Below are 26,244 nucleotides of genomic sequence, written 5' to 3'. Positions count from 1 at the left end.
CTGGACCCTAAGCTATGTACCACAAGCCTATTATTCTGCTTATCTCTGTTCAAAGCACTTCAATCTTCAAAACCAGATTTATAAGAAACCAATAAAAGTCAAGTTTCATAGTATGTTTGTGAATCTGCCAAGTTGTTAAAAATAACTCACCCAATAACACAGGAAAAAATTTAATTCTTTCTCACTCCTCTCAAATTTGGCATCTTCTGAATAACAGCCTCTTCAATATGTGACCACTTTGTGAATTCTTTCTGAAGGTAATAAAGTATTTATTAGAATTCTAGCTACAAAAGTGCTGGTTTATTCCAGGTTTTGTAAGGATGAGAATCATTTGATAGGAAAAAAATGGATTTCTATCCCATACAAACATGGGGAATATTACATTTAAAAATTTAAGATTTTGTTCTTTCCCCTTTGCATTTATACTAAACCACACTTACTTTTTAAGCGTTTTTCTAACCTTAAAATAGGGATTGATTCTTTCCATCATAGTAGCCACTTTTTTTGTTTACAAAATTAGCCACACATTGCAGGCCAACAGGAACTAATAACTATAATAATAAAAGAAGGATAACTACCTTCTATTCACCTGTGTTAAAGACACCATACATTGCAAAGAATAAGAAAGTACTTTGTTTTACCACAAAGTTTTGAGTTTTGAAGTCACCAGTGAGGAAATTCTCTAATTATGGGAAAATGTTGGTTTTATTTGTCCTCCTCTCTTCTTTGCATTAAAAAAAAAATATATGAAAATTTTCCTGCTAAGTATGAAACGTGAAAACCAAATCCTAACATCTAAAACCTGCTTTCCTATCTGGAGGATCTGAGAAAAACATCCAGCCAATTCCAAACTCACTAGCTGCTTATCTTAGAGCAACACGCAGAATCCTGCTGGTCTCCCATCTGATCTGCTCCAGCAGGATGCGGCCAAGAGGGAGCTGGCAGCTCCACTTTCTGTGAGAGGAACTACACCGATAGCGCTCAGCAGCCACAGTTAAACAAGCCTCCAGCCAGAACTGCTCCTTCTAGTCATTCCCCATTTATGAAAAAAAGAAATCACATGGCTTCTGCAATCACTAGTGTCGGTATCTCTCAGGGTTAATGACAACTATTGTCATTGGAAGTCATTTCCCTCGGTTCTGTACGAACGGGACACAAAATGCCTGGCATTAACTAATAAAACTTTTCAACTGTCCCTACAGTTCCCTGTATGCAGTAAGAGCCAGGAATATAAGCTCAAATATATTATTGACTAGTCCAATGGATCATCTTCTTTTAGAGAGACGCACATCAGTCCCTCAATATCAATGATCTTGCATTCTTTAGAGAGTAAATGGCTTGCCATACCATCAGAAATGCACATACAACACACCCCTTACATATCTGGAAACCCTAACGCAGCCCAGCTGCTGTGGTCACCAGTTCCAGCTACGTTCTAGACACGCCAAGTTCCTTCTAGAGAAGACGAGGTTGCAAACAACTCATTCTACTGTGATGTGCTTTCTTTGCTTTCTTTCTATGTCAAAAGCTACACAAAATATGCTGCATGTGCTTTAAGCACTGAAGTCCTATTGAGTACATTCCTCTATCTGCAGGCATAGATGTGAATAAAAGCTCCTACTAATAATCTGTTTTCTTACCAAGTACTTCAGGACCATAACTATTAACTTGGTGAATTTAGCAGAAGACAAATTATTAACACAAGACAGAAATACCTGATGACCGACTGTTTCTTCGTAATTCACTTTTAAGTACCACTGGTGTTCTCAAATTTACCTTTTATAACCAGAAACTTGGTTTAGCAGAATTTAGCAGAACACAAATTATTATTAACACAAACTGAACAGAAGATAGAAATACCTGATGACCGACTGTTTTTTCGTAACCCACTTAAGTACCACTGGTGCTCTCAAATTTACCTTTTATAACCAGAAACCTGGAGTGCACGGTTCAGAAGGAAACAGAATAATGAACTAAACAGAACTTCTGCATGATTACATCAGAAATCTGGATAAATCAATCTTCCAAACTTTTCAAGTGTTAGGATATAAATATCACATTCTAACCCAGTGCTTTAAGGTAAGATTGTTCCAGTCTTCCCTTTTACTCTCCTTACCCCTAAAACTACGCTGACGTACATTACCACATAGGATTGATTAAATTATAGCTATGTGCTGAACAGTCATACTTAGTCAATGCTGACAGATTTTCCCACACCACAGATTGCACACAGAACACTAGATTTCATCACTTAATAAAACTATTAGTTAATATCCCAGAGAGAACTTGAAGGATATCATGGGCTAATGCATACTTGTACTTTACAGTGTCTCAACATTCTAAGCTAAACATCTGTTTCCTGCTGTTTTTTATAAATATATATAATTATATTTTTTTTACAAAGTGCTTTGCATTACTAGATATAATTGCATATTTCAGTTAGAAGGAAAAATGCAACATAGAATTTTACTTCCATCTGGAAACAATAAACAAACAACTTTTTGAAATTATACAACTGTGAAAGAAAATTTCTGTCTTTAATCATGACTGAAACAGCTGATTGCCTTTTCCCCCCATCCCCTGGAATCTAATAATAGGTCTATGAGCAAAGGGAAGGGCTACATGAAAACGACATTTCATGTAGGAATGAAAAGGTCAAAGAGTAGCACAATTTGTTTTAAGCTGATTTTACAAAAAATAAAAGTCATCTATGCTTGGAATCTAAAAATGTATGTGAAATATCCTTTAGGATACTGATCACATTGGGAATAATTTTTTTCTAGTTCTTAGCAGCTGGAGTACATCAAGGCACATTGCCAGAAAGATTTTTATCTAGTCAGTGCATTTTATCCTAGCAATTACAATACACAACTTTAACCACCTAACCAGAAAATCACTCCTTCTGTCTGTAATGACACCATGTGCAACCACAGAGAATCACAGAGGCAATAAGCATCACTATCTGTGCATCTTCATGGCAGTACCAGCAAGCTGTTCAGGCAGCGACTCTTTCCCCTAACTAAAAGTAGGCAAAAATCCAGGATTTGAATTCTGCCTTGCGTTTGAGTTGCTGTGATATGAATAACTCGCTTCCTAGCAAAAGGATTTTGTCCTCTGCCAGCAGTGAAGCCCAAAGAAACCCTTATCCATATGGAAACATGACAAAATGGCACTCCCTCAAAACTTCCTCCCCTTGTGGCAGACGTTCATTTGGGATGTCACGGGGGCGTCTGCTGGCTGTTGTCTTTCAGAAGCTCAGTGGTGCCACCACCAGCACCGTCTGGATAAAAACCAAGTGGCTGCGGCCCATTTCATAAATTCCTCTGCTGCAGCGCAGTTCAGGAGCAGATGTGAGCTCGTGATGCAGGCACGGCAACCATGACACAGTACGATCGAGCCTGGAAAGCCCGTTACAGTTTTGTTAAAACTACAGAGCAGGGCGCCTTCCCCCTGCTTCCCACCCCATGAGTAATGGGGCTGCAAAACCCAAAGAACGTGAAGGATGTGCAATGGCAAACCTCCCCAGGGCGCTGGCTGGAAGGCAAAGCCTCCCTCTCACCTGCCTATGAAGTGGGGGAGGTGTAACGAAGCCATCTGATGGCAAGTAAGAGCAACCCCTCCCCTACCCAGTGCGACGTGACATACGCGCAGGTCTTCATCCGATCATTAGGATAAAGGCAGGTCACGCTGGAGCAGTTGGAAGCCCACACAATGTCATTTGAACCTTCCAATCGAATCTTTGGGTTGCCAGATAGAGGGCAAAAATGCTGTTTTGTCATATGGGAAAAAATGCTTTCTACATTACCAAACAAAACCTGGTATTAGCTCAGGCCACCCTTCGAAGTGGATATAAACCAGGCTGCAATCCGTGATTTGCTGGCAGGAGAACTAGCCATGAGAGCCACGTGCTCGGCCCTAGCTCTTCCCAGCTGGTCTCCTAAGTGTGGGATCTCTACTGCTTCCAACCCCATAAAACAGACAGCCCTAGCTAGCTAGGCACCTTTGCCTCTCTCAGGGCTACATGATAAACCTCACCTCTTCATCCCCAAACCGAGCCGTACCAGAAACATCCACCTGCCATTAAAAACTTGCCACATCTTCTTTTACTCAAAATGAGGACAGGCTAACAGGAGTTCTTTCAAAAAAAGGTGACATTGAGATAATACCACAATAGAATACTGTATTTCGTAGTTCAAAGCTTCAGATGAGGTTTGCTGCATCTCTTCCCCTAAGTCAGTGCACAAACACGGACACACACGGCACCAAACACTAGCTACCTGATTTTTTCCTTTCAAACACCGAAACATCAAGAACTCTCCTACTCAACTAACGAGTGCATGTGTTTCTCTCCAAGACAGGACTCTTAACCTGGACATACATAGTATACCATAGCGTCATGTTTTGCCTCTACCTGCTAAAAACAGTAATTCCCAGTACAGATATCCCAACTTGGATTGCTGAAATATTCACAGTAAGAAAACTCGGTATCCCTATCACAACCTGCTTCCAGCATTAAAGCAGGGCTGGCTTTACATAGGGTAAAATGTAACATATCAGCATCCACATTGGGTAGATGCTGATTGTTTATTGCTCACTTTGCATGGAGCCGTGCACCCAAGTAGGACGCGAGCCTCTGCAGGTGTGCCACCAACACACAGCCGAGGGGCGCATCCAGCAATAATAGCACCACACTGATTGCCTGAAGTTATTGCACATGAACTGATGGAAGTTGTGGGGTTGGAAACATGCAGCAAATAGTTCTGTGCTTTCCAAGACAAAAACTGCTCCTATTGCTGCTGCAGCCATCATTATAATCCTAAAGAGACTTTGTGGAGCACTGTTTGTCCAGTTTCAATAAAAAGATTCATTTTAGGATAAAATGTACTTTTAATTAGCAGGTAGAGCGATGGCTTAATAACTCAAAGCCAACTAAGTAAACAGCTAACGCTAGTTCCTTGTGAAATGATTGATTCTGATGTGCAAAAAAATACACATTTTTTCATTTTCTCCATGGTGCACTCTAATTTCTTATCACTAAGCACTCCTCAAATAAAATATTTTTTCCCTCACAAGTAAATTAATACTATTTTTGCAGTATGTATTAGAAACACATATTGGGAAGTTCCCTCAAAGGGTGATTTATTGCACCAGCACACTGCTACTTTAAATAACTCTCTGTCTCGCTCATACTTTATGCTAATAAAACCTTGAAAATGAATTAAAGCATAGAGGGGGCGCACACAACAGGCAAGTAGGATTGTCACGCTAAACTTTTTGTCTTCGGAAACCTGGATGAGTGAAATGGATTGCTGGTTTCATCCATATTATGCATTTGCTCACCAGCTCAGAAATGAGAATCCCATATAACAGAAAACAATTGATGGCTTCTGCTCAGAAGGAACTCGGAATGAACGGCACACCCCAACAGTGCTCAGCTGCACTGAGACAGAGCAGTGCCAGGAAGCCTCCCCATTGTTTCCTTCTCTTTCATACAAGCAAGTACAATACCTGAAACAGCATCTGCGTTAGCAGGTTACAGTGGAAGGAAAATAGTGGAAGGTTTTAATCAAAACCTAAACCTTTAGGCAAGCGCTATCACATCCTTTCTTGTGTAGATATTCAATTCACTGAGCTAAATTTCATAGCAAAACAGAATAAAAATATTCAAAACCATGACCACAAGACTGATATCACAGGATTTACATTCTTCAGCAGCTCTTGCACATTTAACGTAACTAAACTAATTGAATTCCAAAGACTGGGTAGAAAAGAATTTATGTCTTTTTCTCAATTCACCGTGATACAGAATCCCAAAGCCAATATTACTGTGCAGTTTTATTAAAGTTTCTAGAATACATTATATTCCCTTTTTCTCATTTTTAAAGAATAAACACCTCCAAAAGAAAATCAAACTTTTTTTTAACAAATGCCAAAACCTAATGAAGCAAGCAGTCTTACTGAAGATTATGTAGATGCTGCTGCAAAGCACAGTGACTGTGACAGCTCATCTATCAAAGAAAACAAAAGGGTTTATGCATCTAAACTAAATAGAAGCTTTTGGAACAGCACGGAGAGTAGTTGGTAGAACTTTACTTATTATAATATAAATTACTAGGAAAGTGGGATCTTATTTGTTTTTCAGGGAAGGCAGAAATATTAAAATAAGATGGCACAGTTTGTTATGTAAGCTATGTATGTGACAATAGCTACTACCCCAATGCCTTGAAGTGCATGACAACTGCTCAAATTCCCACTTGATTTAGTAAAAATGCAGTTTTTCATGTATGCTCTACCTGTTCTTTGAATAAACTGCACAAGTAACAGTGATTTTTATTTTATGCTAGTAACCCACCAACGAAGCAAGCCACAGCTCCAAAGGCCTGCTGAGCTGAGGCAGCATTCTAAGCAACTGACAGACAACCTGACACTCAACACAGGATTGAGTGTGGTTCTGTCTGCATTTAAATACTCTTCGTTCTTGTGGTATCTAACAAGCAAGAGAAACATTCATATGAGCAAATCATAATTAAGGTACAGTTAACATGCACAGCTTTAACTGGTCAAGCAATCTGTGACTTAACGTTAACCCCTTTTTTGCAACACCAATTTTTATGCTCAGATTATTAAATACAGCAGAGGACTAGATGCATGCATAAAATATTCTGTCTTGATGGAGAACAGAATCTTGCATAATAAAGGCAGTTCTTGCGCTGTGTTTCTCAAAGTGTGTTTTCTACCAGTGTTACAAAGAACAGGAGCTTCGTTCCCAGCACCACAAACATTCCCTTCTACATTATCTGGCAGCAAACCTTTACTGTTCATCAAAGTTCCCAATGCAATAACATTGTTAAAGTTTCTGAGAACATCTAAGATGTACAGATGCAACACAAAACCTTCAAGAAGAGCAAGATGGGTTCTTATTTTGACATTTTATTAAGATGAATCATATGCCACCAATTGGAAGGAAACGTGTCACCAAGCATTTATGGACATTAGGACTTGCTGAGTCTGAGATCTCAAAACTCTAGAGAAAGTGCTGTGACAAAATGCAGCTTTAAGCACAGCAGAGGTTCTTCCCTTTTCTAACCCCATTAATATCCAAACACACATTCCCTCTGGGGTGAGTTCACAAGTGAAAAAGTTCCCATGATGCTATCTATGTCTTAAGGAGTAACTTCAAGGAAATGTGCTGTATTTGGAAACCCCAAAGACAAAGAACACTTTAAGAGGAAGAACAGAAGAGACAGAGTATTTTCAAAAAAAAAAAAAAAAAAAAAAAAGCAAGCTGTAATACACTGAGTAAGCAAAGATGCATACACAGTGTTCATAGGACAAATAAGCATTTAACATAATACCAAAGGAAATAATAAGCATCCCTTCCTACCCACCCCATTTTTTTTTTTATTAGAAAACCAGCTCCCACTGCCCCTCTCCTCCCCTTAGTATCTGAGATTTCTTTGAATTTTACTGCTAGCAAGACACACACAGTTTGCATAGACACAACTATGTAATTACAGCAAGGGAAAGTTGCATGGTCCACCGACTACAAAACACTACAAAACTCACAGTAATATGAGGTCAGGGGCTTAACTATTCATTTATTTAAATGTATGCTACAGTTTTCATTTTTTCTGGTCAAATCAACAGATTTTAATTGGCACTTTCAAATGCAGCAGTCTATGAAAATGACAAAAATAATACCAGGAACAAAGCAAATACATGCCCTAAAGGCCTTTTAATTCCTGAAATGATTCTGCCCTTTTATTTGCCACTGAAGAATGTGAGCATATTACTCCCTTTTTTAAATGCATTTCAAATCAACATACACCCCAGATTATTCAAGACTTGAGCTTATGCACAATGCTCAGAAATGTTCAGGGCACTCAGAGGAAAAAAAAGAACAATATGGGAAAAAGAAATGTGAATTACTAATTTTACTGTAATACATATCTATGTGCTGTGTCAGAGCACATTTGAGAAAGCCATCTGTAGGGTATCAGCTTCAATGAGGTTAAGGAACATAAACACCAAGCTGAAATGAAAAATCAAAGCAAAAGAGCAAAGAAATACCATTGCGACTCATGGCACACTTGGTACACCTTATGAATTTAAAGACACTGAAACCATGCAAACTCCATCTCAATGGCTGGTGTATCACTCAAATGTCCTGAATTAATAACGAAGATAAAGCTCACAGATGACATATGGTATGGTTTGAGACAGACTCATTTTGACAGGTGACAAAGACGACTACTCATCTAGTCATGTGAAATTAAGCACTTACGGGAATGGCAGGTGTGAACTGCCTCCTTTATACAGATTTGGAAGCATCCATCAGTCACCGCGAGTGGATACAAAACACTGTCTCACTAGAGCACTAGCCAATAACTCCATAATATGAGTGTTGAATAAGTGCCTGGAGGTTCCTTCCAAAGCAGGATGTATACCTTATGTATGTTTGGTACATGTTGATACTATAGGACAATAACATCTTTGCCAGCTGGCAGGCTGTGCAATTCAAACAGTAGCTCTGGGCAAAGACATCAGGGTAAGAAGACACAAGGTAACTATGCCTGTGCATTCATTGCAGGGTTTTGCTAGGACTAACATTTCCTTCAGTTTTAACATTTCATAAAATAAAAAATAAAATAAAAAATTCTCAGCTAAAACATTTTTCCCTGACCAGAGTTCATATCCATTTACCAAAATTTTCTGCCATGTAGATGAAATCGAAAGTTTTCCTCAACACCATGTGGCATCAATGTATTAAGGGAGGACCGACACTGGACAAGGGTGCGCATCTCAATATCTGTTTGAAACCGAACTTCAAATAAGCAAGCTATACGCTTCACGACGCATACATTCAAGCAGGCTGCTAAGACTGGGAGAGAGCACTTTGCAAGACACAGTACTATTTCCACTGGTTGGCCAGATGTTCTCTGAAAGGCAAACTGAGGATATCTCCTGCAGCTAAAATGCAAACTCCAACAACTTTCTTAGACTTATTACCCAGATCAAGAGAAACAATGTTGGGGGTCTCAGGTCCATCAGTTTTTTTAAAGACACCAAATAGTCCTCTTTGTTGTACCAACAAGCCTTGCCCAGGAGTAGTCTCACCAGTGCTGGCTGTGTTCAAAGCAACGTGATGGTTGGAAGCCGCAGTGAAACTGCAATTTCCCACGCTTCCCTTCCAGCTATGGGTTTGTTCAATCTGCCTGGTGACTTTGGGGTGAGCAAACCAAACTCACTTCCAAGGAAATGAGAGCAGTGGCCATCCTCCAGGTTCACAGCGAATGTGCTCCAAGCCCATCGTGGGAACAGAGGAATTCAAGCCAACAACTTGCCTTTGAAACAGCTTTGGACCGTCAGCATTGGGAAAGTTTCGTTAAGGCGATTAGACTTATTTTGAAGACTCCAAAATGCAAATAATGTAGATATAGTGGCTTCACTACCAAATTCTGCAATTTCCTGATCTGCTGTTATTGCTTCGTACTACTTACTAACGTAAGCACAGACATCATCTGAAGATGAAGAAAACAGCAGATAAAATACTTAGCATTTTAGATTGCACCCTGAAGAATTGCGATAAAGGCTCTTTTTCTAATGATAGCTCAGTAGGCAGCATATCAAAAAGTGTTTAATATTTTGCACGACTATAAAACACTGCATGGTTTTAAATATTCCTTTCTTTACAAATAAGGAGGCCCAACTGAATGCAGAATTTATCATTTGAAAACATATGTTTGCTTCTCATCCCAAAACTGTTCATGCTATGTGCATCTTTAAGTACATAAGGCACCATTACCACCATATTTACTGAATAAAAAACTGGAAGTACTAAATTGTCAGACTGTACCAAACCAGTATAATGGTGATTTTCATGAGATTACCAGCCTCCCCTGAAATGACAAGCATCTTTAAGGGCAGAACAGCATTTCCCTGACAGTAGTACCTGAAGGCACTGGGTATGCTCAGTATTTTCAGTCGTGAAAATGTAAATTGACCCCCCTGCTATAATAAACCTGAGTTTGAAGGACCACTGGCCCAGGCCCCCACATCTACCAAGACTTCCAGCATGAGAGCATCAAGGCCAGTTAAAAGCACCCGCAACTTTCCTTTGCTCCCTCCTTTGCTCTGGTCCCACCACTCATGAGCCTCCTCCTCATCCTCCTCCCCTTGGGCCAGCGCCCAGCATCAGCAGAACAGCTGAGCTGTGGCTGGCACTTCCTAGGGATGCTGAGAGAGATTCCCAGGTACAGCGGCAGGTAACACACTCCCAGGGCACATGGCATTTTCTGTTCCTCCATTTTCATTTCCAGGGAACCTGTGAACGTGGGCACAACATCAAGGAGTCGAAAGAATCCCAGGGCCAATGCCCAGCCACAGACCTGGTCATACGGCACAAAGTAAACATTGCCAGCAGCTTAAACAGATCCCTGGTCATAATCCCACCACGGTACACTTTCTAAGCAGATAGTATCTCAAGAGTATGCTTATGAAAAAATTTATTTTTTTTTAAGAAAAAAATAAGAATCTGCAATCACTTTTTCGCACTTGCAAATACATTTCAATCTCTAAGCAGTTCATCAAACAGCTTATCCAAAAGTGGGCTAAGTATCTTCTAGTGTAGGAGAAAGCCGTTCCATCTATATACAAAAAATACACGTAGCATGAAAAGCTGCATTATTTTAGTCAGTGGATACATCTCTTTTGCTGAGAACCATCAAGGCATGAATTAATATGTAAGTAAAGTACTTCATCTGTGGCTACATCTTGATGAACCACCTGAGCAACACAAAAAATACAGCTGGGCATATTTCAAAGGACCGAGGTGTGGGGCAAGGGAAGCAAATGCAGCGCTCCAGTACCTCCTGTCTGTGGATGGCTCTGCACACCGCCAGTGCCATTTGGGCAACTTAGGCTTCCATTGTCTATAAAGTGATACATTCTTAAAATTTTAGTTCTTTATTCAATCATATTATCCATAGGTGCCACTTTTCCCTCAGTCACGGAGGACGCTGGCATTGCCATTGTGGTCTGAGGGATTCCTTGCTTGTACCGCAGCTGTGCCATCTGCAACTCATGGTATCGAGCTGCCCACCCCCATCCTTTTTAATTCCAATCGTCTCCCACTCTGATAATTTAAAGGTGCAGAAAAATCCAACAAAGAGTTAAAGAAACCTGTGAATTTCAAGTACACAAGCCAGTGTTCTGATGCTTTGAATGATCAGAGATTAAAATACATGGCTATCTGAAAAAAAAAACCCAGGTATTTGTGAAATATTTTAAAACCTTATATTTAAGCACAAAACCAGTTCCAATGATAGAGCAGTTCATGCAGTACTACAAAGCAGTGTTTAAAAAAATGCACATAATGTTTTTGGAAACTGGAATTTTTAAAACATTTAATTTACAGTTGAGTGTTATTGGAGAAAATAAATGTCTTTATCATATAAACTTTGTGATTAGCTTTGGAGGTTGCAAGCATCAGACAGACATAAAGCTGGCCAGACATTTCACCTGCAGGTAAGCTCCAATAAATATGGCAAAAACTGTAAATGAATCAAAATTATTGCTTTCAGGCTCACTCTCTAGGGAAGCTCTGTCCAGATCTTAAAATTAATTTATGCTTTTACATGTCTGCTGTCGCTCTATGCCACTTAGCAGGCATGTGTTCATTACTAAAGTGAAATAAACCCTCGCCTAGCAGTTGCATATGTACAGTTATATGCAACTGCTGAACAAGCCTGATTTGTGAAAGATATGAGTGGAACAACTTCTTCCTTTCCATTGGATATAAAAAGTGACATATGATTTGCACATTCTCCCATGTAAAATTTTTTCGCAGAAACTCAAAAAACGTCCTAGTTAGCAACTCAATTTCTCACAAAATAGATTAATAAAAAGCAGTACCTTTAAAAAATATTAATGAAAACATGTTTGCAACCAATAACACAATTTCATACCTTTCTTAAAGGATAACAGAACTGCATCTGAATTTTATCCTAATCAAGTGACATGAAGGTTAATCAACTTCTCAATTTATTTTGTGTTTTAAACAAATCATAGTTTTAATCATAAAAAGTTTGGTTTTGTCTGGTGAAAATGCATACAGGAGGCTGCCAACATTCCCTAGTGATCTTTCAGATACAAGTCTGGTAAGCTTGGAAGAGGAGACTAGACAAAAATGCAAGGGAAAAAGATTCTGACAAATTTAGTTTGACGAATCATCAAAATTATTTCATGAAATTACAAACTCAGAAATTCTTGGCCATACACAAAACTCAGGAATGTAGTAAAATAATTCTTAAAATAAATAATCATATAAACTGGAAGTTGTATGGAAGAGTGAAGAAGACAGGCAGCAGCAGATGCTGCTATGGTACAGGAGGGCTGGTGCACACGTAACACATTTTGCACAGCAACATCCCAGAGACATGTTCTGAACAGGCTTTCATGAATTCCTCCCCCTTTGCAATCGTATTTAAAAGATCCATTTTTAAAGAGATTAGAGTACTTTTCCTGAATATGAGTCAGGTCAAAAAGAGTCCTACCTACAGCACTTTCTAGAAAATTTAGAAACAGGAAGATTAGAGACCATAAATCAAAACAATTTACAGGTTTGTGACACGGTCATACTTACCAAGGTGGGTACTGATTGAAGGAATGCAATATACTTTCCACCTTACTCCCATTATATGAAATTAAAACTACTACAGGGCCCCTTAGCTGGGCAGAGCAGTTTCTTATTTCCAGCAACTGATTTACTTTTTTTTTTTAAAAAAAAAAGAAAGCTCCTGTGAGTACTCATAAGTTGAGCAGCAGTGACAAAAGCAGCAGTCTGTGCCAAAACACTTTTAATAATGTGAGTTAAAAATGAAAGCAAAGACACTAACTGTGAAAATTGCTAAAAGCTTGATTTGCTTCTGTACAAGATGCTGAAAAATGTTAAAATACAAAAGAAGAGAAACTTGTGACAGATATGAGAGTTTGAGACAGAATGCAAAGCTCTAAAAAAACCCAGCCAAACCACTTCCCATAGATTTTTATTCAGTGTGTTGTCAAGACTAGCTTAGTGAAGCGTATGTTAAACCAAAGAACAAAATAACAGCCTGGGAAATTTCTTGCGGTTTTCTGCAGCTTGTATTCTTTAGCCGGTGAAGTGAAAATCTGCTTATTCCTATCAGGATGAGATTCCTTCAGCCCATGTGCTTCAACAGGGAAAGGTGCAGTTATGGCACTCTGGTGAGAAAATACTGCCCTCGACATCTTCAGAAAATGCAAGTGCGACAGCTAATTCTGTAACATTTTTGGGAAAGCAGCATGGAGACACCAGCTATTTATCTGGATACTGCTGATGCACACATTTAGAAAATTTACCTAAAGCTGTCTTTTTCCCTGCTTCTTCCTCCTCCTTAAAGTTAGGTTCTTTCTATAAACAGTTCTTAGGAATTTCAATAAATTCATTTGGTGACAGAATCCAACTAAACCAACCTATCTTTGAGACAAAACTCTTGCTACTTGCTCTGCATACATACAATATTATTCCAGATAGATATAGTTGTACACTCCATTGCTTCTAATCTCACTGCACTACTTAGTTACAAATTTTTTAACACAGATACACATTTAGAATTTCCAATTCTTATCATGGAAGCTTTACACACTCTCAGAATAGCATTTGACTTTTGATGACTCAACGTTGTTGAGTGAGTGAGGTCGGCATATAGTATTTCTGGAAATACTCATCCAAGGTGTAGCAGGAAGACAAATTCAATTCCATAGCCCATCGCATGCTAATGACATTTCCTCTAGTTCTTGGGTACACTAGATATACACACAAATGCAACATCGCTATAATAAAGCTCCACTGGTCAGAGACCTCAGTAATACTGTCATCCCAAAATGATCTGAGTATCTTATTTCAATAACTTGCTGTGTCAGGCAAATGGCTTAACAGTATTAGTCTAATTCTAGAAATTTACTTCAAGTCCACAATTTTTTTTAAGCTACTACTTAAAATGAAACGCACTATACACAAGGTTCCATGCTGACTCACTCAATGAATGGCTACACTGGCATATAAATGATTCTCTTTTCTTCCTTACCTCCAGATGCTCTAAAATATAGGGAGGGTTTGTCATGCCAAGCCTCAGCATAGCTCCCTCAGGAATAGCTTCAACCAGCTTCCACAGAAGCGTAGGGAGGTCTGTGCCAATGTCTCTGCCATAAGCCCCTGTGTCTTCACTGGTCAGCCATATCTCACAAACACCCTCTGTGAATAAAAGAAAGAGATAATTAACAAATCTGTTTTAAAGCTGTTTATTTTATCATACAGCTGCTCACTCTTTTTAATGCAGTATTTCACAAGGCTATTATGCAGCCAGACTGGGTACTGAATTGTGAGGGGGAGGGAAGGAGAAGGCAGGCTTATCCCATGGGTAGCAGTGGGTTATTAAGTTCATTTTATGAGCACAAGAGTGCTACAACAATGCTGTAAATTATCATTGCTGTGGAGTGATTAACATTCACAGCCAATGACTAATTCTGTGCTGGCTCTACAGCAAGTCAGTCAAGTTTAGTACTGGGCTCTGTTTTTTGAGTCTAATTCATTAAACACCGCAAGTGACATTACCCAAGCAAAAAGTTTGCATTAATAGTTGTTACTAGAAGTTAACTTATTAACTGGTAAGCTTCCAGCAAGCAAAAACCAGCTCTAAAGCACAGCGATTAACATTCCTCCTGGAATAACTATTAAAAACTTGTATTCTTCAAATTATACAATTAGCAATGCAATATTAAGGTTGTATTGAACAGGTTAGTGACCACTGCATGACTGAGCGACAGTGTTGGAAAACCTGTTCCCTAGCAGTTAATACTTTTATTTTCCATCAATCAGGGACTTAGGAAGTTGTATATTTGATTTATATCAGAAAGAGTAGTGACCTTGAACACCGATATTTAGTAATAATACCCTCCTGCTCAAAGAGGGGAAAGATTGCACCGCCCTTTAATAACAGCTGAAAGCAATGAGGTTTCACACAGCCCCTTTATCAGTCTGCCCAGCTTCCATCCTTTTTTGCCATGCAATCCATCTCTCCCTCCTCCTCACCCCATAGCAAGAAATCAGCCATCAAAAACCAGGTGGCTGGGAGGAAGACGCCAGTGATTCCCAGTGAGATAAGGTACCATTAACTCAATGAAGAGTTAATAATACTGATGATGAGCAAGTAAAGAAAACATCCCAGCGCTAGAAGGCGCAGAATTCATCAAAGCACTCTTTGGACCAGCAGAGAATTTATCATAAAATGTAAATCTTGTTTATTTTAAAAAGATATATTTATGATGAGGAAAATATAAACACATACAGAGACTTTAATCACATGAAAAGTAACAAACCTAGAAAAACAGAAGTTTTAGAAAAAATGTAAACGCAAGGCTGTCACTGAAATACACACTACAACAGCAAGGGCGGACAGCAGGCTGTGCTGGGCCAAGTTAATTCTCTTTGTTCAGCAAGGTTTTCAAGGTCATTTATTATTTAGACGTAAGAATACTTAAAAATTAAAGCTGAGCCAACAAACTCATTGCATCCGAAGTTTTGCCTCAAGAGTAAGGTAGCGAGAGATGTATAACCCTGTCCCTGGAAGCAGCCTGGTGGAAAGTACTCTCTAAGTACTGCTCTTTGGTTACCCAGCTTGCAACCACGACCTTGTAGCCACGCTCAGCCTGAGCCTCCCCGTGCCTGGCCAGGTGGGCAGGATCTGCCAGCAGTGGATTCCACTGCAACTGCTAACATTTTTGGAATTCATCCCACCACAGGCAGTACCACACCATGAAACGTACTCTAGGGTTCAACGCCTGCCCTACATTTTCCTGAGTTACGGAACAAAAAGAAGTGAGAACTTGTTAAGTTTTCAAAATTAAGAGAAACGTAAAGGATCTAAACGATGGCTAAAGCCCTGTTGTTTTTTTTTTTATATCAGTCTCCAGTAGCCATCAAAACACTGCAAAACAGAGTAATTTACTTGCTGAGTTTCTACTGAAAAAGAGTAATTTTCATTTTTAAGCTTTCAATCTAAATAATTGCATGGGTTTGGGGTTTGGTTGTGATTGGGTTTGGGGTTTTTTGTTTGGATTGTTTTGTTTTTCATGAAAATGGGTAATGGAATAGTGCCTCACAGCTACCAGATGAACGTTGAGGAAAAAAAATAAATCATTGGCTAGGAATGGAAATAACATTCCTGTGGAAAACAACAGTGAGCTTTTAAGGCTGCAGAGGTGGGGACCATTAGCCCCCTGGTGGGCTGAATCTTCAAATTAAATCACAAGAAGAGGAAGCAGCTGTAATAGTAAATCAGCAACAACAGGAATAACTGTCTCACCTGCTCTCCGATCAGGGTGTTGAACAACAAGCGATGGGAACAAACTCATGCTGAGAGCACCAAGGACGTGGTCTTAACGCGAGGGGTGGGGATGGACGCCGGTATTTTAGGAGGGAGTTCACATCCCTGTTTCTGGCTGACAAAATGGATCTTCAAATCCTGAAAGCTGCTGTGAGTGTTACGTGTTTACAAGTAGCGTAAATCAACCTTGTACACAACTGTGTGTGATAGAGGTTCGGTGTCAACTGCTGTTAGGCTGTTTACTCTAGTCCTTTGCATCCTGACTTCAGGAGTCCAAGCTTACACCAGGTAAGAAGAGAAAACAACAAACCTCTCAAAGACGTCATTCCCACTCAACTCCCTTCCCCTCCAAACACCAGCCCTACACAGGAATATGCTGAAATAAACTGTCTAATCACATACAGTATTTTTTTCCTTTCTTTTTGCAGTGAACCTCACTTAATCATTCACCATTCTGTTACTGGGTAATTCTGGTGCTAATAAAAGCAATCTGATTTTGTAAACAAGAAAATTGATCCAAACTGCAGAGTTTGGATGTGTAAACTCAGAGCATTTGTTACAGTATTAAGGCCAATTATCATTATATTCAAGTAATTACAAGTCTGCCTTTGGTCACAACTCATAGTTTATTTCTCACTCTGCCATTACCACCCAGCTCCAAAGAGTAACCTCAACAGCTGGCTTCTGATCTCTGCTCTGCTGTAACTGGAGATGACTGAGAATGGAAAATGTTGGAAAAAGAATAGGTTCCAAGGAAATGAAGGAGCTTCTGAACCTATTCCTTCTCCAACGGCTCAACATAAAGAACAATCATTGGGAATTATTTGACACGGGTTTTGATTTCATTTTTGTGGGGTAGTCTAAACAATCCTTGTCATAGTGACAAGAAATCCTACAGTTATCACTTTTACACGATATGTGCATTTCTGGTTTAGAGACCACTTCAAATGGTTCATTTTTAATAAAAATGAATCTAGCATTTTTTATTTCGCTTTATCTTCATGCCACTGTTGTGAACACCATTTCCAGCAGTAGCAAACATCTTTTAAATAAAAATCTACTCCATCCAAAAAAATGAATTTACTTCAATCTACAAAAACATCTGAAGATGTTAATATATCAGACGCTAATCCCGTTGAAATTCTATTTGTTCACCCACTGTACCTTTGCACAAATGAAATCTGACCACAAAATTCCCTTTTTTTTTCCATCTCCCTCCCTTCTTCTCTTTCCTGTGAGATTTTCTACTGTGAACAGGAGTGGCTTCTAGAGCAGCACAATTCTCTGCAGGCTGCCTTGGCGGGAGGCCCCTAATCCCGACCATCTCCATAGCACACATATGCTTATCAATAACTGCCTGACCTCCTTCTATTCCTCCTCCAACGGTGAATTCTTACGGCAGCCTGCAGTGCTGCACTGGCCCTAGAAATACCTCTCCCACTGCACCACAGAAATCTGACAGACCATCTGCCAAGGGGAGGCCTGACTTAAATGTTTGTCAAAAACTGCCTGCAGACTTGAGGATAATCAATCTGACCCTGCCATTCCTGATCACACCCTTTGAATTTTTTTTTAAAAAAAAAAAAAAAAAATTCATCGCCAAAGACAGAGAGAAGGGCTTGGAAAAAAATCAAACTAATTTTAAATGTGCTTATTGTTCAGAATGAGCTCACCCTAAATAAATTCATTTTCTCTTCAATTATTTGAGTTTCCCCTTATTTATTCAGCATGGATTTTACAGGCACTATTTACATACTCGATGCAGCGCGTGTGCTACGTTACTTGGCTGAATCAGTGCCTTAACTGAGAAACTGTAAAGTCATCTGTGTACGTACCCTATCACCGTATCAACCGGAATATAACACAAGTTGAAACAGAAACCGAGATTTGGAGGAATCCCATTCCTCCTACACTTCTGAAGCACTCTGCAAGCATTGATTCCACCTGGAAGAGGCCAGGCCTCCTCTCCAATGGTCGGTTCAACCACATGGATCAGCACTGGAAGATCCCATTGCAGGGACTTCCTGTAAGAGTAAATCAAACTGGGAGCAACTCACTGGTGCTAATGGAGGTTTGGAAGAATTAGTTTCCAGTTCACCAAGAAACCTCGATTTGATCTGTATGTACACAGGGCTCCTAGAGGAGAGACAGAATGGAAGGACACACAATCCTGTACAAGCACACCCTTTCCCAGCCTCAAAAAGTAAACACCCCCCCCCCCCCAACCTCACAGTCTGGAACTGCAGGGTGTCTGGCAAGCAGATGATGAAAAAAGGAGACTGAAGAAAACAGACAGGTCTAGGTACAGGGCTGGTGAAAGAGGCAAGCTGTCAGGCTGTGATCCAAAGGATCAATATTTCTTCTGTAATTTGGAAATTGTGGGTCAGCTTATGATCCCACAATATATCAGTCAGAGGAATGCAGTGCTGCTCGCAGCGCACCACGGGCAAACCGGTCCCATCAAAGTCTCATTGTCACCTGGAGGGACAAAGCTCTAGAGAAGTGTCTCATAGCCTGACTTTCCAGAGGATCTTTATTCTGCCCAAATATATTTCCTCTTCTCCAAAGATCTATTTTTTTACCCTTCTCAACAGTCTGAAAGAAGGGAAAGATGCTTTCTTAAAGATGCTTTCTTAAAGCTTGCCACAAACAGCAGAACAAGATCTGAATGGTATCAGGAATGACGGCTGACCTACTAGAACGCAACTCTTGGAAAAATTACTAGATCCTCAAAACTCCTGCTAAAAGAGAAAGCCTAGTGAAGGATGACTGGCTTAACCAACCGTTCACAACGCGAGGAAGCAATGGCTGGTTAGTGGCCAGGAAAATCTGTTTAGCATTAGTGCACTTCCAAATGAGGATCGGGAAAACATTTCTTTGAGTTTTCACTATTAGAGTCATAATCAACAGTTTTTAAATATCTCTTTAATAGAATAAATTGTTTTGAAGCATTGATTAGTAGTACATAAAGACCTGCTACACACAGCGACTTAATTTAAAAGCCTGAACAAATTCCATTTTGTGTGGTCACCAGGAAAGCCAAAGGGTAAAGACAGTTCTGTACACAGGATGAAAATCTCTTTCTGTGGGATCACAGAATAGCTTAGGTACCTCTGGAGGTCATCTAATTCAATCTGCTGCTCAAATCAGGTCCAATTAGATGAGATTGCTCAGGCCCTTGTACAGTTGTGTTTTGAATATTTCCAAGGACAGAAATACCACAGCCAGTTTGGCTAATCTGTTTCAATATTTGACCACCCCCGGGGTAAAATATTTTTCCTTGTACCTAATTGCAATTTCCTGTGTTCCAGCTTGTCCTGTTACCTCTCATCTGATCTCTGCAAGACCTGTCTGACCACAGGACAGTCTGGCTCTGCCTTCTCTGTACCCTCCCATTAGCAGTGGTAGACAGCACTAAGATCTCCTCCTGAGTTTCCTCTTCAAAGGCTCAACAAATCCATTTCTCACATGTCATGTGCTCTATCCTCCTAATCCTTTCGGTGGTCCTCGGCTGAATTGCTTCAGTACACAAATGACCCTTGTGCTGGGGTGCCCAAAATTGGCCAAAGTGCTCTGTCCGTGAGGTCTCATAGTCACCAAACACAAGGTACCAGTGAGCCCCCCGGGCCCGCTGCCCTCTTGCTGATAGCATCTAGGATGCAGCTAACCACCACCGCCAAGCAGTTTCACTGCTGGCTCACCTTCATCAGCTCGCCCAGGGGAGCGCCAACATCTGCAAAGCTGCTCTCCAGCTGGTTAGCTCTCCCCATCCACACTGCAGCGTGGTGTTATTTTGTGCTGGATTCAGCACATTTTACTTGCCTGTGTTAAACTTCATGGAGCTACTGTCAGTCCATTTCTCCAGACGGCTGAGGTCCCTTGCAACATCACCTACCTTCATATATTACCTACCTTCAGTCAGTCAGCTCTCCCCCTAGTTTGGTATCACCTCCCAAACTGCTCAAAATGCATTCTATCTCATTGTCCACACTGTTAATAAAGACATGACACACTGGCCCCAGTATCAATCCCTGCAAAACACAATTAGGAACCACCAGCTAGACGTTATACCATGGACCACAGCCTGCGAGCCTGGCAGTCCAGCCCGTTACTGCAGCCACCTTACCATCGAGCTATCCAGCCCGCACCTCACCAATCTAAGGGTGTCATGGGAGACCAAGTTGAAGACGTAGCCTAAAGTCAAGGTAAAAAACCCACCAAAACAAAACAGAAAATTCCAAAACAAGAAAACCCCTCCACCCCAAACCCCAAAAATAAAACCACAAAACCCAACCCCAAACCAAACAACGCCTAGCTCCCACAAAAATCCAAATCAATCCACCCCAAAACTCCACAGCTTCCTCTCCTTCGCAACACCAGACATCCCGTCAGAAAAGTCCCTTGGGCCAGTGACATGGTTTGCCAGCAGTAAACCTGGGCTGGCTGCTCCCAAACACCCTCTGTCCTTCACATGCCTTGAAGTGGTTTCCAAGAGGGTTTGCCCCATAGAGAGTGAGGTTCAGCTGCTCCCCTAGAGCTCCCTCCTCGCTTTTCCCGAAGGGCAGGGTGACATTCCCCTTTTTCCAGGCATCCAGCTCTCCCCTGATTGTCATGCCCTTGGAGTGGTGAGAGAGAACAGCCTCCTAATGACAGCTGGCACTCTCAGCACACTTGGATGCCTCTCGTTGCAGGATTATTTCTATTACTTCTGGACGCCAGTCTGCAGTTACAAAAACTACAGCTACATTTTGCAAGTGCTTAGCTCAGTACAAGTCTTCAAAGCAGTTGTGGTTTCTGCTACCCACAGGATGACACATATATTGGTGTGCTTAGGAAATGAACACACTAACTTTTACGGTCTACATATTTTTGAGAACAAATGTGTTTGGGAGCCAACATGCAGTGACTTACAGACCAAGTTACACTGACTGAGATTATTCCACCTATGCAGGATAACACATTTTAAAAGCAGAAGACTCAACATCACCACTTTGGAAGATCCTGTTTGGCAGTGTTGTCTACTACACTTACTAACAAAATTCAAGATATTTTTTTCTCCTTGCCAAGATGCTTAATTTAAGTACATGTTTGCACACATAAATGATTGAAGTTCTCATGTATTTACAGACATGCTATACATTACTATATATTCATGATATGAAATTCTCAAACTATATGAAGCCACAATGGGAACTTGATTTAAAGGATCATCTATCACAGACATGACGTAAGCACTTACAACAAATTCCTGATCCTGCAAACTAATGGGAAAAAAGTTTGGGGTATGTTTACAAACTCCAAAAGAAAAAAACTATTCACGCCTGGGACCTCCTTAATTCTTCTGACAATTGCTTTTTCAAAAGTAAGAAACTTCCCTTGAATTTTGGTTACCTTAAGTTATCTTTTCAAAAAGTGAAGCATGCTATCTCACTTACTTATATAGTGCTGTAATTGGAGTTTAAATGAACTTCAATGCAAAAGAGCTCAAGAAACAGCTTATGAAGCTCAGTGCAAGAGCTCAAGGAACCGCTTGATTCTATTTCAATGAAAATGTGTTAATATATTTTTAAAATTCTAGGTCTTACATAGATTTTTCCCATGAAAGTGCATTCATATTTCTTGTGCTATTTTATGTAACTTACAAAGTAAAGTCAGAGCTGGACCACAGTAAAAAAAAAACACCCAAACCCTAAGCATTAGAACCACAGTAAAAACAAACCAAAAAACTAAGCTTTAGGACCGCTCAATAAGAACTTTTGTTAATTACTTTTGAGTTACAATAACAAAACATTCTGGGTTTGCACAGAATTAGAAAACAAAAACTCCCTTGACCCATCACCACCAAAAGATATGCCCACATTACTTCTACCACCTTTCACATTAATTCTTAGGGTTACTTTGGAGATTTTACGAGAACAACCACACACCGAAATCCAGAGTTCTGGCCCAGCTACCCATCTACTCTTTAGTAACATCTAGCTAACTTTAATGCAAGGATACTCTACCATCTGCTTTATACTTAGATGTGGAGTCTGGTAGAAAATCGAATAGCTATATGACTAATGGTGGCTTTCCATCTTAGCTTCTGTGGTTATGAAAGTGGAAGCTGCAAACAGATTTATTCAAAATTTTCCTTTTCAAAAGTCATGCACCTGAAAGACGAAACTGAGGAAATGGTTCAGAACATGCGTCCAATGAATTTGCTTATTTATCCAAATTCATTGCATATAAGTCTCAAAAACACAGAACTCCTTTTGGAGCAAATGCTTCACCATGAAGGAAGATTACTAACTGTGGCTGCTGTAGGGTTTAGCGGGTTTACAATTTATATAAAATACTGTTTCTTTTGCTCACTTCCGTGACTGTGCTGGTAAGCAAAGCAAAGTATTTTGATAGGAGGAGTATTTTGAAACATGGAATAAGAATGGAAGTTTAGTTAAAATTACTCCTTTCTATGGTATTAATTAAAAAAAAAAAAAAAAAGTTAGAGTTCCCAATAAAAAGCATGCTGCAGATAGGGCCAACTGATCATTAAATACCAAAGACAGCCTAAGAGTTTTCTCTCTCCCACAAAGCAAACTCTTGTCCTTGCTTATAAAAGAGGTCATTCTACCCCTGCAGGGACCCCTGTTCGTAATAGCTCGCTGCTAGAGACCAACCAGCAGCCCTGTCTTGCCAGTTTTGTAGCTACAGAGCGTTAGCAAAGGGGCGAGGAAGGCGGGGGGGGGGGGGGGGGGGGCGCAGAGGGAGCAGTATAATAGGTCACTGGCTGCTGCAAACAGCATGATAGCTAAACTTATTATGAGTCCAGTTTCATTCTCCTAGAACAAGAGGGACTCAAAAGGGCATCAAGGCAGTCAGCCTGCAGAAGTTTGCTCAGTGCCAACGCTGCAGCATTATGCATCTTGCTTTCAAGGAGGATTAATGACACCATACATCATGATGATAAATGGGGGGGTTGTAGCCAATTTGAAGAGAAAGGGGAGGAAAGGATTTGGAAAAAAAAAAAAAAACCAAAACCCCAAAAACAAAAACCTGGAGGGAAAAAAAACATAGTTGAATTTCATGAGTTGGTCTTATTTCTCAGGTTGAGGGATGAGGCAGTTGTGCTTTAAGAGAGAAGTCTGTGCTTTTTCCGCTGTTCACCTGCCTGTGACCCTCCTATTTCCAGGCATGTGTGCTACCTACACAATGGCCTGTTATTAAGGTTAGCTCTTGCACAAAATAAAATAAAATAAAATATAGTGCTTTATCATTACACTTGCCAGCTGAAAAAAGACAAAACTGAATTTTGCCATTCCATGTACAGACATCCTACAAGAATTAAGCTGGTGTTCAGACAATGGACATCTAGCGCCCAAGTTAACACAATAAAAGTCTTATGTGTATTAATGACCAGGCACAGAATTAGCTGACGGTAATTAGTTCTTTGCTGAACCAAGAACATTATTCAAGAAGCAGGTTCAATGATAGGCAATAGTACATGCATCAGGAAAACAAAACACAAAGGGCTGGGTGACCATAAGGAATGGCTTTTGCAAAAAGGGACTTAAACACAAAGGAAAGCTATTTCGGAAAACACAGGCAGGCGTGAGTTCAGAGTCGCTGTTCTGCAGCCCTGTACACAGCATACAGATACGCAGGTCCCTCAAGTGTGGAAGTATTGTTCTCAGCTCTGTGCCTCACAAATACACTTTGTGAACTATTGATATGCTCACGTTGTTCGTGTACTGTAAGCAGAGAGAGAGTACTCAACCCTCCAACAGAAGGGTCAGCCTAGCACCATGCAGAAATACTCTTCAGCTACAGAAACGAGAAGGAGCAGAACTCCCATAACTTAAAATCTGAAGAATAAAATTTATCATTTCTATGCCTATTGTCAAAACCCCAACGAGAAATCTGCTTTGAGCTCTGAATTCAAAATGAGGCATATGAGAAATCTTGTTTATGACTTAGGAATTCGGGGGGGGGGGGCGAGTAACGTGCCACTCATCATAACATACGCTCGCTGTTTTAAAACCCAAACATAGGCTATCGGTCTGCTGTAGATGAAGTATCAGATGCAAAGGGTCACACATTGCACAGATTCAAGGAAATGGTCATGAGCTGTAGGCATATTACAGGATGCAGTGCTAATTAATGGAGGCTTTTTACTGAGTATCCATCTCTGTAGTGCTAATGAGTTTGGATTCATTTAAACAACATGTTTTCATGGAAACTGATTAATTCTTGGGAAGTAACATGGCATACCAAGTTTCAATCATTAAAAATGTTTGTAGCCAAGCTAAATAACTCTCTGAATCTGAGTTCAGAAAAAGAAAATCTTACCAATTCTACAACAGCAGCTTGCACGCAAGCTACCGGGGGGTGTTAGAGATATTTGACATGGAAACTCTTTTTCCAGAAAGCATTGTTCTGCCCAAATTTCTTGCATTTTCAAGAGGTGAATCCTATAGTCCTGTTTCATTCAATGTTTCTGACGTGGTTTGGTTTTTTTTTTTAATAGATGAACAGCACAAGTAGAAAGAAACCAGATATTGGGTATTTACAGATTATATTTTTTAAATTACCTGAAAATTAACTGGAAATAATTTGGGTTATAGTAAAATGTTTAAATTCTGAATTGTTGAAATGACTGAAAAGCTAACAATAATGAATAAATAATCTCTGCTCTGCTAAATATCCCAGGACTAGGGAAGATATCTTCTAGAATGTTACTTATTCTGATCACAAAAAACCTTCCAGAATTAGGATGTACTATCATAACCGACAGATATAACAGTTTCAAATGCTGTGTTTCATACTAAGTTATAAGCCAAGATGTAATAATATAAACCTCAAACTACAACACAGAAATACTTTAGTAAAAACCAGTGTGTTTTGCTTTATTTTTCACCAATTCCATATATCACAGTCATGTTGTTTTATGTTAGAGTACTGAATTCCACCCAAAAGACTGATTTTAATTACAATTATTCTTTGTATAAAGTGAGAAGATGCTCAAGAATCTGGCAGGTTGCTATACCATACAATAAAAGCAAGCAGGGAGAACGGTCAGTGTGTGCAAGGACAAGGTGGTCAGCTAAAGACAGGATGCACTTAGGGGAGCCCGGTTCCATATGCCAGCGACAGAGGGGTAACGTGCAAATAGTTTCTGAGGATGATAACCCTTATCTGAAGTTACCTTCTCACAAAAGCAGACTAACACCCTTCATTCCTTAAGAATAATACAGCCTGTATCCGCAAGTATGTCAACTTGTTGCTGCACCTGACTATAAGCTATAACAGTTCAGTAGCAAGTCACTAAGCAACCTCAAAAATAAGGTGCCTTGGTTTTTTTTTTTTTAAGAGAAAAACAATAATCAGGAAAATATACATTAAAAATTAGATAGTCTACAGATAGAAATAACAACACAATCCCCTGAGTTCTGTTAAAACGCTCCTTTAACTTGAAATATTTCAGTATTACTTGAAATATTTTCTCAGATGGATGGTATTTTCACTGCAACTCTAAATGGGTCATCTTTCCCTAATTTCAAATCATAAAGTCGTTTATGTGTATCTAGTGAATTCTCACCGAGCACCCAGAGCTGCTTTGGTGTGTAATCGCCTTAATTTAAATTTATCTAAAGTATTCAGCGATACACCACCAAAATATATCATAATCAGAGTGCAATTAAAATCTATTGGAGGTGTCCACAGGGAGGTCAAACTGAAATCATTCAAGGATTTTGAAGGATATTAATGTATTTTTCTCATACAGATTAACATCCATTAAGGTCTCATTCTAAACAATAATTTACCTTTTGATGAGCTTATTATATTTCAATATAGGAAC

The 26,244-nt window shown here is 39.8% G+C and overlaps 1 protein-coding gene across 1 annotated transcript in view; it reads right to left on the bottom strand.

The window, feature by feature from the left end:
• Positions 1–26,244, bottom strand: part of CDKAL1 (CDK5 regulatory subunit associated protein 1 like 1) — a 430,469-nt gene that overhangs the window by 151,521 nt on the left and 252,704 nt on the right. Inside the window, exon 10 of the mRNA XM_037382142.1 lies at positions 14,109–14,275. Coding sequence (XP_037238039.1) covers positions 14,109–14,275 — 167 coding nt within the window. The remainder of the gene's footprint in view (positions 1–14,108; positions 14,276–26,244) is intronic.

Source organism: Falco rusticolus, chromosome 3 (genome assembly GCF_015220075.1).
Source record: "Falco rusticolus isolate bFalRus1 chromosome 3, bFalRus1.pri, whole genome shotgun sequence".
In the NCBI taxonomy this organism is placed as follows: Eukaryota; Metazoa; Chordata; class Aves; order Falconiformes; family Falconidae; genus Falco; species Falco rusticolus.
This window is presented reverse-complemented; position numbering and strand designations above follow the sequence as displayed.